A 20,103-nucleotide genomic window follows, 5' to 3' on the forward strand; every position below is an offset into this window, starting at 1 on the left:
GCCCTCTGGGGAAATGTAAAACCAAATGGTAAAGATTTTACTTTCCATTCCAAAATTCATGGTTCTCATATAGAACAGATCTGAATCTCACTAAAGTTGAAACACCCATAAAATATTTAGTTTCTAGAATAGGTCTAGTACTCAGATCGCACACAGAATGTGTCTGGCTAGAAGCATGAGATGTCAAAGACCAGACACCCGTGTGAGAAAGTCCCTTCTTGGTGCTAAAACAAAAAAGCAATTCTTCAATTTTTCAATGGACATATGCAACAATATTTTGAAATAAATGACAATGGAACAGCCTACTCACTCAGGTTTTTGTGAGAGGCAAAAGAGCTCTATAGCAGAGCAATTAGTCTTGGAAAAGAAAAAAAAATATCTTCAGTAACTGACAATTGGTACTTCCCAAGAAGCAAAAGCTTAAGTTTAAGAGGTTGCAACTTGACCACATTATCACACTGAGAACACAAGTAGGTCTCTCATATGCCCAAAAACATAAAGTCAGGCATATGTTATATATCCTTATACCTACAGCTCTAAGCGAAAACAATAAAATAAATTATAACAAAGCAATGGAAGGCACATTTTTAAGTTCTACAAAACCTTTTTTTCCTGTTCAACAATACATAAGTGTTTGTTTGTTTGTTTGTTTTTAACAACCTCAAAATCTTGCAGGTTACTAAGAAAGAAAATCACAACTTGAAGCAGAGATAATGAGGCAAAAGTTAAAGTGCTGTTGGGACCTTTCATATGGTAAATCTCCAGAGCAGGACAGCTTTAGTAGTGAATTCTACAATTTTTTTCCAGGAGCTTCTAGCGCCCAGTACACAATATTTCATCACTCTTATGACCAACTAAAATTGCCTATTTCTCCCTCAAAAGCTAGTATAACCAGACATCTGAAAAAAGGTAAAAATCCAAAGATTGTATGCCATAACAGCCAATATCATTCATCAATCTGGAGAATAAAAAACAAGCAGAAGTATTACCAAACTAGCTATTATTATTCTGACCCATACTAATTCACACTACCCAATCTGGCCTTATTCCATCGAAAGCCACAAACCATAATACTCAGCAAACATTAATCATCATTCATCACATTAACCAGATGAATAAAAGCAGTCTAGCATTAGATACAGAGCAGGCATGTGAAGGGTTCTTTTGGAGCCTCACCATCAAACTGCTCTACAATTTTCCATGTGCATTCCTTTATTTGAGCAACAGCACCCCATTAGAATTTTTTTCTTGAAGACCATCACAAGATACCTCTTCTGTTTTCTCTATCCATTGAGCCACTTGCAAGTGGCTATCAAGGGATTCTCTAGAGGTTCAAGGCACCACAATCCATGACAAAGCACAAAATATCGATCTCCTCACAGTTGACATCTTGCTTTATCTCTGTGAAACACAAGCTTCCAATCAATGCTGTGAAGAAGTCTTAGAGGCCAACAGCACTGTGTCTGGATTTTGTATAAATTTGACACACTCCAAAGCGATGGCCTAAGAAGACGTTAATTATTTTTCCCTGCCAGTTATCCCCTGGGGGAATCAACTAGCTGGAGGTGAAAATCTCACAAAGTTTCACTGAATTAACAATGCTAAATCTGCAGCTTCTCAAGAACTTCAAAAATGGCATAACTTACCATCATCTGTGTTTGACTGAGTCACCTTGATAACAATTAACATTCTTCACTGAGTGCTGTACTTCCTTCAAGTCCTCCCAGTACTTTATCGACAGCAATTTCATATGGCATTGGAAGAAACCAAATTCACATTATTCAAGCTCCAGACACAAAGACCAAGGGTGGTATTTAACTTCCCCCATCCCCAGTTGGAAACTCTATAACTGTGTGTTCGAGTTTGATATGTTTGGTTACATTTTACAAAACCCCCAAAACAGCCCCCATGTGACAAAACATGGAAGCAGGTTAAAAAAAGGGAGAGAGAGCATTCTTTCCAGTCTGATTTAGGGAGAACACAGTCTACAAATAAGACAACTGGGCTCTTGGGGTAGTGCCAACATTTTCATTGCCTCCTGGATATGCTGACTACCAGGTTTTCCTCTAGGACAGGAAGACACTAACTTTAAAAGATAGGATGCAAACCAACTGTCCACCACAGGAGACTTTTTCAAGGACATAACTTGCTAAATACATGGATAGTTCTGTACTGGAATAAACTTCCATGGGAGGTGGTGGAATCCCTGTCATTGGAGGTTTTTAAGAATAGAATAGACAGGGATGGTCTAGTTATACTTGATTTGCCTCAGTGCACGGGGCTGGACTTAATGACTTCTCAAAGGTCCTTTACAGCTCTACAGTTCTAAGATTCTATGATTGCTGAACTTTGAACAGCTCAAAATTAAATTTAATCTACCTTCTCAGGATTTCTATATGTACTTATATGTTTAGATATTTCCTGTACACTGTTACAAAAGGAAAGACTCCACAATTGGGGAAGAACCAATTTAATTATTTAAATTATTAATTAATTATCCTAATTTAATTAAATTATCCTAATTTAATTAAATACATATATCTGCTGTGCAAAGTCTTAGATGATGAATACTTGCAAGTGTATGCCCTAATTTCTATATCCAGGACCTTGAGATATTACAATTCCTCTCACAAGTAATCCATGGAAGAAAGAACTTAAATACTCCCTGGAAATTTGTGCTGCTCTAGTAGACAAAGCTGCTTGAAGGCTAAATAGCTACCTGGGGATTCCTCTGATTTAAGAGGCATGGTGCTAACATAGCTGGCTCAGTGCTGGCCCTCTCCCTGCCTGGGAGAAGGAAAGGAAGCCTGGTTGGAATATGGCTGCATTTCCATGAGCTCCAGCTGTCAGAATGGGCCCTCAGTAGCCATTGCAGCTTGGTTCAGTTTAGAGCAGCCCTTCTTTCCAAGAAATTTACCTTTGGGTAGAAATTGCGCATAGAAAATTGCAGCCCAAAACTTAGCATTTCAAAGTGTGTGTGTGTGAAAATGAGGTTTTTAATGGAAACTGTTTGGCAGCCATCCAGTACCAGTGATCAATTTAATATTATAATCTTAAATATTTTTTTAGAATGAGCTACTTCAGCCTCAATCAATAACAATTTATTAAACATATTTGCAGGACTGGGGAATGGTTTTAAGGCCAAATAAAAAAAGAGTATCTAAAATAAAGTAGTGACCCTCTTAAAACCAAACCTGATATCAGAAATTTTTTTTTTTAATAAGCCAAGGCAAATTTAAAAAAAAGGTATGTTAAAACTCTTAAGGGTAATTTTCAATCTGGGTTGGGCTTATTTACTTATCCGTGAAGCTTGACCTCCATTGCAGCCAGTGATAGTTGCACCATTTTGAAAATATCTCTGTGAGGATTGTTTCTCTTCACTGCAGTTTTTTTAATGCATTTTACAAATCTACAGATTTTGGATAAAGACACATGGTAAGTACATTGTTGTAAAGAAAGAAAAATATAGTATAAGGAAAGGCTAGGGGAAAAGTTGGTTGTGTATGTGAGGGGGATAGAGTATTCATTTTTGGACAAACAGAGAATTATTTCCAGTTGACCAGAGGAAGATATCAGCCTTTGGAATTGAAAAATAAAATACTTGCTATTAGAAAGTCAGTTTTTGCTATCAGTAACTACATCATAGTATCAGAGATTCTGCAAAACTATGCTTGATTAGGAAATAACTGGTGTCTTACATCCTGTAGTGTGGTAACTTGGTTAATGTTGGCTTTTTTAAAACAACCACTGTATATGGTTTATTACCTGTTTGCATGGCTTATACAAAAGCAGGGTATTCTTGAATGAAATTGTATAATATCCAGAGTCCTTTAGTAAATGACATCATTCAGTGGATTTTACCTAGTCCCCTAGATTCTCTACTATAGAGGGCACTGGGACTGAAGATTTATAGTGTTATATCCTGCCCTTTCTTCTCTGCTTGAAACTGACAAACTGTTTATTACCATCTCTGGAAGCAGTCTGAAGGACATTTTCATTCCCCCTTCCTCCAGAGATTCTGCCTTCAATCTCTGTTTCTCTATTACTTGAATAAAAATTCTCATATATGTTTAAACAAAGTCAAGATATATTTTTGTATCTAGATAAATAAATGCAGATATCAAACTTGCAGGTTTCCAAAAATGTCTTCAGTAATCCTGAATAGCTTGCTTTATCAATTGACTTTTCATAATATTTAAATAAACACAGTTGTGTGCAAATGTGTTCCTATTGTAGTTAACCCCTCAAGACTATGCCAAGAATAGCAAATAACTAGTATTTCAGATATCCTGTATGGTAATTGTCGATAATTTACTTTTAAATTTTAGAGTTAATTTAATAGGATTGAAGACCTAAACCATGGGTTCTCAAACTGGGGGTCGTGACCCCTCAAGGGGACGCAAGTGTATTATGTGGGGGGTTGCGAGCTGTCAGCCTTCACCCCCAAACCCTGCTTTGCCTCCAGCATTTATAATAGTGTTAAATATTTAAAAATTGGTTTTTAATTTATGAGCAGGGGGTCACACTCATAAGCTTGCTGTGTGAAAGGGGTCACCAATACAAAAGTTTGAGAACTATTGACCTAAACCTTCAAGATGCTGAGCACTCTCAGCTCCCATTCATACCAACAAATTATTAATATATGCAAGAGTTATGGCTGAAAGTCACTTCTGCGTAGCAGGTGACCACAAGGTCCATGCACCATTTAGTAAACAATCAACAGGGCTCAAGTAGCACTGAATAACGCCTGGGCCTTGTGCTGACCTTCTTCACAGGGATTAATATCACCTTCCCTTTCAGTACAGCCTACACAGCAAAAACAAAAACAAAAATACCCCTCCAGCAGTGAGTCTCAGAGCCCAGGTCAACTGATTGGGGCTTATGCCCTGGGGCTAAAAATAGCAGTGTTGACATTCAGGCTCAAGCTGGAGCCTGGGCTCTGAGAGGTGATAAGTAGCAGTTTTAGAGCCCGGGCTCCAGCCTAAGCCCAAACATCTATAATGCTATTTTTAGCCCATAGCACAAGCCTTGTATGGCCAAGTCAGTTGGCCCCAGGCTCTGAAGGAACATCTGCACTGCAATAAAACACCTGTGGCTGGCCGGGTCAGCTGACTTGGGGTCCCAGGGCTCAGGTTGTGGGGCTATACAATTGAAGTGTTCATGTTTGAGTTCAGGTTGGAGCCAAGCCTGAAGGGCTACACTGCAATTTTATCGCCTGGTAGCCTGAGCCCCGTAACCCCGAGTCAGCTGACCCAGGCCAGCTGCAGGTGTTTTATTGCAATGTAGACATACCTTGAAACGTGCTGCCACAGAGTTTTTGTTGTTTGGTTTGCTCCGTAAATGTACCCTTTGTGAGTAAGGGTTTGCAGAACTGGGCCCTTAGGTTATAAAGGATCTGATTTTCTTATTTGGGGTTTGAGAAAAGAATGTATATAAAAAGAAGTTGAACATTAATGAAAGCATAATTATTGGTCATCAAAACATCTTTGCTGCATATGCTGGTCTTGTTGACTTTCCCAATCTTAATTTGTCCTGTCTCGTTTATTAGAACTGAAAAACCTCTCTCTTTCCCTTATCACCCCTCCTCTATGGCTCTCTTTGTACAATAACAAAAGTGAAGCACCTTATCTGCCTTGCACAGACCCTTCCTAGTGCTTCCATTTCTTTCAGGAATTAAGTGATTTGTTTGCTCTTTTTGAATATCATTACACAGTTACGTGAGATATGCAGGTTTCTCAGGTAACATTTTTCATTTTTACAGAATTGTTAGACAATCTACATTTCCTGCAGTGACCCTTCCCACTTTGCTTTATATTTATGAAACAGAATCTTTCCCACTTGCATTTTTTTCAGCGGCGTAGTTTGATTTGTTTTGTTTTTTGAAAAGTCCAACACATAAAGCAGACTTTAACAATAGTTGGAATTACGCAAAGATCATTTCCTTAGGTCTATTTTACTGGAAATCTTTATCATGTATGCACTTCTTCCTTCTCCTTTTTCTACACATCAAACTCAATAACACTGCAGTTTGGCCTGTCAGCCTCTTGCCAGCTTTGGTGATTATAAACTAGTTGAAGTTCATTGGTTTTGAACTGAATTCCTCTGAAATAAAATAAATGAGTATGATTAAAGTTTTGAACCCCTAAGTGATACAAATGTAAGAGCCAACAACAGATGCCCATTCAGTAAAGCAGACTATCCCAGCAGATGGGTACAAATTAAACATTTTTTTACTTCATTTGTTTTTTAAACAGTAGGGGAAAATTGCCACGTCGGTCAAAATAAACAACAGACAGTTGCTTTCTAGCCATTTTGGAGTACAAGGTGGCAACTTGGCTCTGCAACATTAATTATTTTCAGCCTTGTTGCAGTAGTACCCATACCAAGCTGGCTGAACATGTTCAGCATAGTTGTAGTGGTTTAAAACTTTACTATGGTTTTCATCGCAATGATTTAACAATTTAATAAAAAATATTGGTATGAGAAAGAAATACACTGGATAATTTCAAAGACACTCAAAAGAGTCTGGGAGAAATCCTCCCCCTTTTGATGGCAAAATTCCCATTGACTTCCGTGGAGCTAGGACTTCACCCTCTGATTTCCCATCTGGAATCGGCTGTGGTCTAGGTCTTAAGATATAGTCCAGATTTGAAAATCAAGATACTTTGGATTCTGTGTTCCCAGTTCTACCACTGAATTGCAGAGAAAGTAAATTTGTGGCCTGAGTTACTGTTTATTTGAATGAGAGTGCTTGGTACCTTCTAAAATCAGGCCATTTATTTAGGTGCCTAAGTATAGTTTCAGGTGTCTTAGTGTTAGGCAGCCATGTCTGAAAATGTTGGCATTCTCTGTGCAGCAATTTACTGCTCTGTACATTATCACCTACATGCTTACCTACAAAGCCCTAAATAGTTTGGAATCTTCCTACCTACCATGTCTGTTTTCGTGTGATTCTATAGCAGCTGTGATCAGAGGAAGCACTCAACAGGGAGCCCTTTTCTTTAAAATGGAGGGAGTTGATGTCTGAAGCTTTTTTTATAGGAGATGGTCCTCCCCTTTTGTAACTTACTCTTCATTGTTGGTACAAAATAGCCAAAACTTTGGCCTGCAGAGCACACAGCAAGATTCATCTGGTTTTTTGATCTGCTTTTTTGTTTTGTTTTGTTTGGTTTGGTTTGTTGTTTTTTGTTTTTTTGCGGGGGGTGGTGGTGGTGTGATTGTGGTTAGTTAAGTTGTACATCATAATTATGTTCTGGAGAAGGTGACATGTTGTTGTTGAATTTGATTACCTGGCTGGATGTTTATTGCATTATGTTGGTTGAATTTTGGGGTTCGGTTTTTGTTATTTTCATTGTCCTGTAATACATTTTTATATTTATTTTGTGTCATCTCCTAGAGATGCCCATTGAGAAATCATAAATAAATAAATATGTTAACCTACCTTGCAGGAGTGTCATAGGACTTAATTAATTCACATTTTTAAAGTAAAATACTTTCTGATTCCCAGATCAGTGACAAAAGTTTGTTATTTGTAAGCTTTAGTGAGCTTACACGATGATTTCTCATTTTCATTTTCCTTGTATAGACTTAAAAATCTCTTTTTAATATAACAATACTACAAAGTTGCTTTTAGGATTGGTTTTTAATTTTTCTTGACATTCTGCAGCATTTTTATTCTTTATAGTTGCTATAGTACATTTCCCTCTCAGAGAACTTAAGGAATTTTGCATATATTTTTCTAACATTTAGTATATTTTGTTTCATGTATTATTCTTTGGGTCTAAAGCAGCCTTTTAATGTTCCCCCTTAAAAAGTGATGCGTGAATTAGTCTCTAATATTTAGGTTTTGTTTCAACATAACACATGCATTTTTTTTTGCAAGGGGTCTGTTTGGTAATTTATTTTGGGTTCCCATGGGAAATTTACAGCAGATTACACTGCAGTGTTGTGCTTTATCATTTCTGCGTTATTTCTGACTCAAAGCATGCATTATTTTCAGCAACAGATCACAGGAATTTTTTTCATCAATCAAAGTATTTAAAATATGGAAAAGTGATAATGGTGACAAGGGCTTAGTCAGAAGCTGCTGTTATTGAAGGATAATGTATTGCTCCATTGTGTTATAACACATTTAATTGTATTGCTCTTCACAGGTTCAGGTTCATGTCGCTTTAGTTACACAGATCCCAGCATCATTGTGTCCTATACCAGGAATAACTCTGCAGATTGGATTCAGCTGGAGAAAATTAGGTTTGTAATATTTTAAAAAAAAAACCCTAACATGTTAATGCATTTTGACCCAGCAGACATTTTCTCCATTTTCATTACTCATCATTTTGTTTTCTTTAAATTTTTACTTAAATGTTTTTATCTATTGATTTGGGTGGTTAATGTGTCCGTTCTCCCTATTTTAGATGCCTTAAAAACAAGGGGTGAAATCCTGGCCCCACTGAAAGCAAGGACAAAACTCCATTGACTACAGTGGGGCAGGATTTCACCCAAGGACTTTTAAAAGAATGGGTTTCTTCCTGAGGGAGAATGGATTAACTTGTGTTACAGGCCTGGGAATCAGGATATCTGGGTTCTATTCCTGGTTCTGTTGAAGACTTCCTGTGTGCCCCTAAATAAATCATTTAACTTCTCTGTTCCTCAGGAAGAGTCTGATCCAAAGCTGGCTGAATGGGTAACCAAAATCAGTTTGCTTTGGATCAGGCCCTAGAACGTGAGTAACACTTCCTTCATGCACAGGTGTGTTGTGAGGCTTAATATTGTACATTAATATTTGTAAGGTGTCTAAATACTACATTGAGGAGAATGCAGCGGAAATTCCCATAGAGATTTCTTCTTTAATGTTAAAAAGCCAGTACGTTCCACTTTTTATCCGTGGTTTTATCTATATTAATGCATTCATTCAAAAGTTAGTGAAGATAATGAAAAAATTAAAACAAAGTATAAATTGATTAAAGCGAAAATGAAATAGGTTCTCTATTATATGCACTGACACTTTTACCAGTGCTCCACCAAGGAATGAAAAATGATCTTTTCATAGCTGTTTTATTACAAACCAAAACTAGCATTGGTTTGCATTTTAGTACCACTTTAATCTCAGCAGGAACAATAATTTCCAACATGGCAAGTTAGTACTTCACTAGAATAAAATGTTCAATAAAAATATTTTATGGTTTGATATGAAGACGGCTTCTAACACTGTTATAATATCAAAATTATGGTAAATTATGCCATGTTTTAAAATAAATAGGTTTACATTAAAGGATAAAGGGTTTTGAATGAGGATTTAAAAATATTTTACTGTAATCTCCATACCTTTAAATTGAGACTCAATATAAGCTTTGAATTTTTGCAAGAGGCAGAGCAAGCACTTTAAAAAGTAGTATTGGGAAATGTACTGTATACATTAACTCCTGCCTTGTTCATTTCAATAGTACTGCTGGGGAAACAAGATACAAGATTTTGCAGCTTGTCTATTGTGTCCTCCCTAGGGCCAGAATCTGCCACTCTTACCTATCTTGAATAGTACCTTTACAACACAAGTAGTCCACTTGGGCAAAGTTTCAAACCCTTGTGATTACTCAGAGTAAGGTGGTATTCAGCAGAGGTGAGTGTGCCAGAGTCTGTTCCTAAGATATCTGACATCAGCTCCACACTCTCCTGCACCTGATGGGCAAGATTCTTATCTCATTGGCAACAGAGTAACTCCAATGAGACCAATAGGTCTGATTACCATCTGACACAGACGTGAATCATTCATTGAGGTCACTAATGTTACTCCAGATTAACTACCCAAAACATTGCTAATGCAGGTCTGATTGCCAGACCCCAGGTCCTTCAGAATGTCAAATTCAGCTACACTCAAACCTCTGAAAACCAGGAAATACAAAGTTAAAATATACCCCACTTTGGCAATGCTACCTGAACTGTGCCCGCTGGCCCTGTCAATAGCTATTGGGAATAGTTCAGTAAGGGTGGTGCCATAATAAGTAGACATGAAGAGGATTAGGAGATGGTGTGAATGTTTGTATTGTGTTCCAGATTTGAACTGCAGCATTTATCTGCATGCTGCCTTCACTGTGGTAGGTGTACCTGTGCTAAAGGTGGAGGGATCATTTGGGGTGGGTTAGCAGACCTGTCATTGTGATTGAGGAGAAGCACGTGTACCTTGAGGGATCAAGTATGCCTCATTTCAGCACTGAATTCTGTAGGTTGTCTCAGTGCAGGTGCACAAGAGTGTCTGCTTGCCTTGGGCATTGTCAGCAGTCTAGCGGAATACATGGCAGTGGTCTCCAGGGCTTAGTGAGGAATAAAGTGAAGGCAATTTCTCAGAAGGAATCCTCAGGGAAGGATGAAGTGGTGGTAATATTTTGCAAGTCTGGGGTGGCATGTGTGGAGTAGGCGGAGTGTTTGAGTGTAGGCAGCTCCTGTGCAGTATGCCTGATCTAAGCCTGAGTTTTGCCATAGCAAAGAGAAGTGCTTAGACTTAGTCCTACGGTGCTCATGCGTTCGATTCCCAAAGTGTTCTGTAGCATCTGTAAAGGTAGAGTGCTAGTATATGTGTTACTGGCACGTTTGCTGGTTTTCAGAGGTTTACTTTTCTATTATCTCAGTTCTTCACTTTCTGGTTTTCAGAGGTTTGAGTGCAGCTGAACTAGACATTCTGAAAGAGCATGAGGCACCACCAGCCAAACTAAAATCTGCATTAACTAAGTTTTGGGACAGCCAATTTTCTTGTATTTTAAACCATTATTTCTCAGCATCCTTATATTCTACAGCCCCAGCTCTCCCCTGCCACTGCCTCTGGATCATTGGCAATGATTAAACTAGCCACAGAAAACACTGGTTGTATGTCAGTCTCTTCACTACCCCAGCATCATCACCTTGCCTCCTCTCTCTCTCTTTCTCTGCCTAACCAGTACAGCCTGCTCCTCCCATGCTACCTCTCCTTTCCCCAGAAAGGCAGACTTTGGCGGAAGACCCACAGGTTGAGGAGGTGGGCAGAGGATTCAGGAACAATGTGCAGGGATTGACATGGAGTCAGTGGAACCATGTTTTGTAGGAGGGAAAGAAATAGAGGGTATGGATGTTGGGAGCTGAGCTGAAGCCCCCCTACACCTCTTACTGCATGCCTCTGACCTCCTCTTTTCCTCTTCACACTCTCCTCTGACCTTCCCTTTTGCCATAGAAGCAGCAGCATCAAGGGAAAGCATGAGGCTGGAGGCAGCATGGGGAGGGAGAGGAGTTATGAGTTCCTTCCCTTGAACAGGGAGCAGTGAAGGGAAGGGGAATCCCTGAGCCCCCTCATTTGACCTGGTGGAACACCTATGGGGAGGAATTATTGAGGGATGGGGGGGATTTGTAGGAAAGTGGGGCAGGAACTGAGCAAGACATACATGACTCCACTTCCTCTCCTCTCTAAGTATGTCACCGGAGGGGAAATTGCCCAACTTTTTCCCCTTACAGTTCTGCTCCATCAATGCTTCTGAGTTACCAGAGAACAAAGGTTCCTTTGCTAACAATCCCTTATTTGTCGAGGGATCTTAGAAAAATTGGAAACTCATTTCTCTGTCCAAGAGCTAGCCATTGACTGGGTTTTTCAAAAACATAACAAAAACTATTACCATAGTACCTAGGAGACCTAGTCATGGACCTGGCATACTAGGTATACTCGTCATGGACCAAGTATACGAGGTAAAGTACAAACACAGAACAGACAATCCCAGCCCCAAGGAGTTTATAATCTAAGCACAAGATAAGATAACAGATGGATACAGACAGAAGGGGGGAAACAAGAAGTCACCATGGTAGGCAGTGTTCACAGTATACCAACAGCCTAACTGTTGTCAAGGTTTTTTGTAGGCATCATGGCAAAGGGGAGTTCTGAGGAGGGATTTGAAGGTGGATAATAGGTATCTTTGCAGATGTTTATGGGAAGTTCCTTATCTGTTACCCTTTCACAGAAGTGAGCCTCTTAGCCTAGGCCCCCAGGTCCAGTGCGGATCACCAATATATCCCAGTAACATAGACACACTCTCTCCCAGAATCCCACTCAAGACATGAGCCTTCTGGGTTATAGTTTAACTCTCTCAGGAAGCATGTGATAGGTATAGAACTTAACACAGAGACACTGTTAGTCACACAAAAATGCACCGATCCAGACAAAAATAATAAACCTTACAAGCATTGCCCCTCACACTAACCCATCCTTCCCTTGGGAGTCTTTGAAGGACCATCAGTGTTCACGTAGGCAGGGTCCTCCCCATCCCCTTTGCCTCATCCAGCTCCAGCTTCCCACTTCTCAAGCTGGTGAAAATTGTCCAAAAAAAGAGCACAAATGGAGCAGTTTCTGCCTCTTATAAAATTCCAGTCCCTCAGTCAAGTGACTCCCTGGTCAGCCTCCACAAGTGACCAGAGAGTCCTACCACAGAGTCCTGCCTAGTGATTTCATTGTTAGGTGATGTCTCCCCTGCCAGCCGTTTGTCTAGAAAGATCTCAGTGGAGGACAATCCAGATTTAACGACCCCCTATTGTTGGTCCTATACCACTACCCTGTTGGAATTTCAGTCCAACATGAAGGTAAAGAGGTAACAAAGAAGGTAAAGAACCCCACATCCAAAATGGAGTCTGCAGTCTGACACAGATGCATATAAAAAGCCCCTAATATCTCACAATTCATGAGATCTACCAACAAATTCCCCAAATCTTCACAATCTGCACTGGTGAAACTTAGATCAAAATCTACCCCTTTGTTTTCTGTTCACACCCAGGTGCTCACATACTATGGTGATGAGCACAGTGTAAGACTAGAATAGAATGGCTTTGTGCTGTTGACTTCCAGGAGCTGTTAGAGGGATAGTGGCTGCATAACTTTACATCTCCCTTCCCCACCTTCTAAAATCCGTAACCATCAGCTTTTTCCCCCCATTTTATATTCATGAGATATTTTTCTACAACTCTGTTCTTTTAATGTAATATCATTATGGATGCTTCTCCGTCTCCAGACTTTCTACAAAATCCTAAAAAACAGAAGCTGTCAGTCCTCTGACCAGGGAAAGGCTATTCCTCTGAGACTAGATGAAATTATGGACTGGCTACAACAGTGTGGTCACTTGAGATTGGGATCTTGAGAAAAATATTTGAAGATAAAACTGAGATCAAAAATATTACTAGCACACATGAAGCTAATTTGCAAGGATTAGCATCAAGACTAGAGGACGCCGAGAACAGAATCTTCTCACTACAGAACACAGTGATTACTATAAATATAACCTCAGAGCAAGAGGAAATGACTATTAAAGCACTGCAGGAGAAGGTTAATGATCTTGAGGGAAGATCAAGAAGAAACAATCTGAAAATTGTAGGTCTCCCAGAGGGGTTGGAAAAAGGGAGGTGTGTGCAATTTTTATGCACCATTCTGTCAGTGCTGTCAGTCTCTCCCTCCTGATCAGAATTTAGATATTGAGAGAGCCCACTGCTCCCTTGCCCCAAAAGCCTCTACAAAGGCAAAGCCTTGGCCATAATTTGTAAGGTTTTTAAAATACAATATTAAGAAACTCATTCTTAAAAAACCCAGTGAACTTAAAAACTGAACATGGAACGGACACAGGCTGATGATTTTTGCAGATTTTTTACACCAAGGACAGGAGGGATAAATTCAGTACATCAAGTGAAAAAGGAAGGCAAGATGCTTAATTTTATGATAGCAGAAGAAGCTGGAAGGTATCTGATCTCACTACAATAAAAGCCCCCCGCAGAAGACGTAGACAGGATGCATTAAAACAACTCTTTTCAATTCAAACTGTAAAGAAATCTGATCTTCTAAAATCCTATCCATGAATAATTATTCTGGTTATGAGTCACCAAAATTCCTGAGAATGTGTTAGTATGAGACTGTTAGTTGTTTTTTTCAATAATAGTTCAGGTTCTCTAGTTTTTATTTTTGTTCAATTAGTTGAAAAATATGTTATGCTGATTTACATTGCTGATCTAACTATGGGGTAATACATTCATCCTATAATCCAGCATGGACAAGGCACTGGTAGGGGGGCGGTGAAATTTTGGCAGAATTGTTCTGCTAGTGAACCCTTATTTGCAAATAATTCAGTTATATTGGAATAAGGTTATTTAAACAATGTGTACATCTTTCTCATATCTCCACCGTAGACTTGCTCTTAAGTTGAGATGCTAGCCATCTTCCTCCTTTTTTGTTGTGAATAGTGCAGAAACCATGGCTGCCCTTGGCGTGAGACTATTTCCTCTTTATAAACTTAATTGGACTCTAGGTATATCCCAGCTGGGTATTTTGGGGGAAGAAAGTGATGAGGCCATCCCCTTGCAAGTTTCCTAGACATTCAATCCTATTTCAGTTTGGGTAACAGTTATGTATATTTTAAGTAATCCTTGGTCAATTTTGATCATTTCTATTTCTCCCTTCCTCTGTTCCCTTTTGACTCCACTTCATAATTCAGGGTGGTGAGGGTAATGACACTATTCAGGTGCCTGATAGAGATATTTTACCTCAGCACTCCTTATGGCTAATATTATAAATTTTGTTTCCTGGAACATCAAAGGGGTGAGTCAACAAATAAAAATAAAAAGTATCATCGCTCATCTAAAAATACTGAAAGCAGATGTTCTCTTCCTACAGAAAACTCATCTGAATGACTTGGAGGCAGAGAAATTTAGGAAGGAGTGGATGGAGAAAGGTGTGTTCAACAATTTCTCCTCCTCCTCACAAAAGATGTAACAATAGTGTTTCACGAGAGACTCAATTTCACAAATTCTAGATGTAAATAAAGATGAGGAAGGTAGCTTTTTGATGGAGAATGCTAAGATCTTTGACTTTATGTATACCCAAGTTTTTTTAACAAGTTTTTTCCAAATTAATATCCCACTATAATCAATTATCATAGCAGGAGATTTAATGAGGTGTTGCTTTTTAGATAAGTCAGGCCAAGCCCCGTGTGCACAATCAATGCAAGAAACATTATTAAAGGTTATATGGAAGAATCAGGGTAGAAAGATGTATGGTGGTTGCAGACCCCTACAATGAGGAATTTTACATTTTTTTTCTCCCCACATTCCTATTAATGAATAGATTTCTTACAGATCTGGTGGACTCGGTGCTTAATAATGAAATTGTCTATCATGATCTCTGACCATGTGTAATGCTGACACATCCCAGTTATCAGCAGGCAGGATTGAACCTGGGACCTCTGGAGCTAAATGCATAAGTCTCTACTGCATGAGCTAAAAGCCACATGGCTCTCAGTTAAGGCTGTAGCAGCCTCATTAATCTCTAAATGGTCTCAGTGCCACTAGAGGGGGACAGAGCACCACACTCAGGAAGTGTGTGGGTTACACATGCACCAGTGATACTACAATTCCCGCCCCCCCTGAGATAAACTGGATCTGTAAAAGGTCAAGACTGAACTCCTCTCTGTTGAAATATAAACATTTTCAGAACTATGCCACAGAAGAAATTCAGGTTTTCTTTTAAAGAAATTATACACTAGGGATATCCCAATTCACCCTATTGGATACACTAAAAGTCTTTGTTAGGTGCAGGGTCATTTCCTACTCAGTGTGTAGGAACAGAGCTAGCCAGGCTCAGCTCCTGGAATTAACCAAACAATTGGAAACTATGGATTTAGAATGTGCACACTACCCCTCCCAAGAAAATCTTTAAAAAATTAATTAATCTTTGGCATGATGTAAATAGGCTGACTTCAGCACAAGCAGAATTTGCCCTTTTTAGACTCAAACAAAGGTACAGGGAGTCGAGGGAGAGAACAGAGAAAATTCTTACAAACAGATTCATAGTGGGAGGTCAAAGGTCCCAAAAAGCATCACCCAAATCAGATCAAGGGCAGTTTATTAGTAGTCAAAAGGAGATCAATGATCAATTTTTGAAATTTTACCAAGCTATTTACAATAATGATTCACCACCTGAAGAACTGAATAATTTTGTTAAAATTCTTAACCTCTCACAAATCTCAGAAAAGCAGGAGACCAAGCTGGCCTCTCCCAGAGGAAATAATCAATGTCTTGGAGGAAATGAGTCCAGGAAGACCCCCAGCCCTAATGGTCTACCAATAGAATTGTATCAAACTTTAAAAGAAATTCTTGCTCCTAAACTGTTTTCATTTATGAACATGCCTTAAAGAAAGGTAGGTTACCTCCTACTCTCAGGGAAACCCTAATTTCTATACTAAAACTGGGTAAGGATGCACAAAAGTGTAACAGCTATAGCCCCATCGCTTTAATCAATACTGATATAAAAATACTCTAAAAAATATTGGCCAAAAAACTTGAAAAGGTAATAAGTAATATGGTTCACCCCTACCAGGTGGAATTTATTTTGAAAAGGCCTGGTTCAGATAACACCCATCAGCTGATTAATGTTATGGCATTCCATCAAAACTCTGGCAATTTCCATACAATGATTTCAATTGATGCAGCAAGAACTTTTGACAGAGAGAATTGCAGATATTTGTTTCTTACTCTGGATAAAATTTGGGTTGGGGAAATCCTTAATTTCATGGATAAAGTTGTTATGTTCCAATCCTACCTCTTATATCCTAACAAGCAATAGGTAACTTTGGTAAATTCTGTGGCTACAAGATAAATTGGGATAAGTAGGAAACAATAAAGATCTCATTGAGTTTAGTTGGAAGTGGCTCTCCTGGACTCAGATTACTACCAGTTCCCTGAAAGAACAATTACCAGCTATTGTGGCAGCCAAAAATACTTAGTGTAACATGTCTACTAAATTTAAAAATCACCCCCTTCTATATAGTGAGGCCTCTATCTAGGGTAATTTGAAACTCTACATAGCAGGCAACACATTCATCTGGCCAGATTGGATCAGGAAAGGGATTTTGACCATCAGTCAATTTATTGAAAATAACTTCCTCTCAAATATTAAAAGAAAGGTTCAATCTAGAAAATAAGAAGGAGTAGCACTATATCCAGCCTAAACATGCCATCTCCCATCTGTTTGGCCCAATGCCTGCACTCGCTTGACCCACCTGAATTGCTTTCATTTCTCCAAATATTACTCAGATTGCCAACACCTATGACAACATTATATGCAAACTTAGCCAGCAAATATAAACTAAACACAGATTCCCTAAAAATGGGAACAGGAACTAGGACAATTATTCTCTGCTAACCAATGGAAACAGATTTTAGCCAGTGCACCAAACCGTTCCTTGGACCTCCATTTAAGATTAACCCAACAGAATATCATATGAAGGATGCATTGGATCCATCCCCAAATCTTCAAAACAGCTGCTAAGTTAAATAAATGTTGGCACTGTGATTCAGCAGGTGCTAACTTAACCTGTATGGTCTGGGAATGCACTTATACCTGTATGTTTTGGAAAGAACATAATTGCAGAGTTAATGTTTTCCAATCAAATACAATTGTGTTACAAACTAATCATATTTTTAAACATGATGGATGTTTAAAAACCTAAGCCAGCTTTTGTAGATGACAAATCTGAGGAATTGTCACAGATTGAAGTGTCACTAGGGTAGATTTTGGAATTAATTGATAAACTTAACAGTAACAAGTCACCGGGTCCAGATGGCATTCATCCAAAAGTTCTGAAAGAACTCAAATGTGAAGTTGCGGAACTATTAACTATGGTTTGTAACCTGTCCTTTAAATCGGCTTCTGTACCCAATGACTGGAAGATAGCTAATGTAATGCCAATATTTAAAAAGGGCTCTAGTGGTGATCCTGACAATTACAGACCAGTAAGTCTAACATCAGTACTCGGCAAATTAGTTGAGACAACAGTAAAGAATAAAATTGTCAGACACATAGAAGAACATAAATTGTTGGGCAAAAGTCAACATGGTTTCTGTAAAGGGAAATCATGTCTTACTAATCTATTAGAGTTCTTTGAAGGGGTCAACAAACATGTGGACAAGGGGGATTCAGTGGACATAGTGTACTTAGATTTCCAGAAAGCCTTTGACAAGGTCCCTCACCAAAGGCTCTTACGTAAATTAAGTTGTCATGTATTGAGAACTGGTTAAAAGACAGGGAACAAAGGGTAGGAATAAATGGTAAATTTTCAGAATGGAGAGGGGTAACTAGTGGTGTCCCCCAAGGTTCAGTCCTAGGACCAATCCTATTCAACTTATTCATAAATGATCTGGAGAAAGGGGTAAACACTGAGGTGGCAAAGTTTGCAGATGATAGTAAACTGCTCAAGATAGTTAAGACCAAAGCAGACTGTGAAGAACTTCAAAAAGATCTCACAAAACTAAGTGATTGGGCAACTAAATGGCAACTGAAATTTAATGTGGATAAATGTAAAGTAATGCATATTGGGAAAAATAACCCCAACTATACATACAATATGATGGGGGCTAATTTAGCTACAACGAACCAGGAAAAAGATCTTGGAGTCATCATGGATAGTTCTCTAAAGACGTCCACGCAGTGTGCAGCGGCAGTCAAAAAAGCAAACAGGATGTTAGGAATCATTAAAAAGGGGATAGAGAATAAGACAGAGAGTATCTTATTGCCCTTATATAAATCAATGGTACACCCACATCTTGAATACTGCATCCAGATGTGGTCTCCTCATCTCAAAAAGGATATACAGGCATTAGAAAAGGATCAGAGAAGGGCAACTAAAATGATTAGGGGTTTGGAACGGGTCCCATATGAGGAGAGATTAAAGAGGCTAGGACTTTTCAGCTTGGAAAAGAGGAGACTAAGGGGGGATATGATAGAGGTATATAAAATCATGAATGATGTGGAGAAAGTAAATAAAGGAAAGTTATTTACTTGTTCCCATAATATAAGAACTAGGGGCCACCAAATGAAATTAATGGGCAGCAGGTTTAAAACAAATAAAAGGAAGTTCTTCTTCACACAACGCACGGTCAACTTGTGGAACTCCTTGCCTGAGGAGGTTGTGAAGGCTAGGACTATAACAGCATTTAAATGAGAACTGGATAAATTCATGGAGGTTAAGTCCATTAATGGCCATTAGCCAGGATGGGTAAAGAATGGTGTCCCTAGCCTCTGTTTGTCAGAGGATGGAGATGGATGGCAGGAGAGAGATCACTTGATCATTACTTGTTAGGTTCACTCCCTCTGGGGCACCTGGCATTGGCCACTGTCAGTAGACAGGATACTGTGCTAGATGAACCCTTGGTCTGACCCAGTATGGCCGTTCTTATGTTCTTATGTATGTTCTTATGTTCTAATTGGAAGCTGAATACATCTGAAAAACTTTGGCTTAGAAGAGCATCAATAATTGCTAAAAGAGACTAGTACCACAAAATTGGAAATCCAACAATTGAAGACTGGAATATAGGCATCATAAGCTTGGCCACCATGGAAAGAATTGTGTACTGTAACAGAAAAAAAAACAAGAAAAATTCTCAGAGATATGGGCTGTCTCTCTGGAAGTGTCTGAATGAGCCTATGGGTTCCCTCCCTCCCTTGCTGCCCCCTCCTCGCTACTTCCTTCCTTCCCTCCCTCATCTGTATCCCCTCCTTTGAATTTTGCTTCTGTTCTTTATCCTATTTTAATAATATAACTAGTTGGATTTTTATAAACCAATTTTGTTTGTAAATTGTGTAATACAAATAATTGATTTATATTTTAACAATTCATATTATATGTGTGACGGGTTAGATCACAGAAACCCCCTTGGGGCTGCCAACTGATGTGCCAAGACTACTTCTGCCCCTGCTTTCCCTGCCAGCTTGGGACTCCAGCACCCTGTCTTGTTGAGGCAGATGCGCCCGTCTGTTCCAATACAGACCCAGGGTCTGAACCACATGCCCCAAAGCTGCAGACTTAACTGAAAGCAACTTAAGAAGTGTTCCTGTCTTTAGCACTCAGATGCCCAACTCCCAGTGGGGTCCAAACCCCAAATAAATCCATTTTACCATGTATAAAGCTTATACAGGGTAAACTCATAAATTGTTTGCCTTCTATAACACTGATAGAGAGGTATGCACAGCTGTTCCCTCCCCTCCCACCCCCAAGTATTAATACATACTCTGGGTTAATTCATAAGTAAAAAATGATTTTATTAAATACAGAAAGTAAGATT

General features: G+C 39.0%; 1 protein-coding gene across 2 annotated transcripts in view; it reads left to right on the top strand.

The window, feature by feature from the left end:
- Positions 1-20,103, top strand: part of RELN (reelin) — a 444,047-nt gene that overhangs the window by 223,315 nt on the left and 200,629 nt on the right. For both annotated transcript variants that reach the window (XM_039517535.1, XM_039517540.1), the window contains exon 9: positions 8,154-8,250. In XM_039517535.1, the coding sequence (XP_039373469.1) occupies positions 8,154-8,250 (97 nt within the window). The remainder of the gene's footprint in view (positions 1-8,153; positions 8,251-20,103) is intronic.

The sequence above is a fragment of the Mauremys reevesii genome, linkage group 1 (genome assembly GCF_016161935.1).
Source record: "Mauremys reevesii isolate NIE-2019 linkage group 1, ASM1616193v1, whole genome shotgun sequence".
In the NCBI taxonomy this organism is placed as follows: domain Eukaryota; kingdom Metazoa; phylum Chordata; order Testudines; family Geoemydidae; genus Mauremys; species Mauremys reevesii.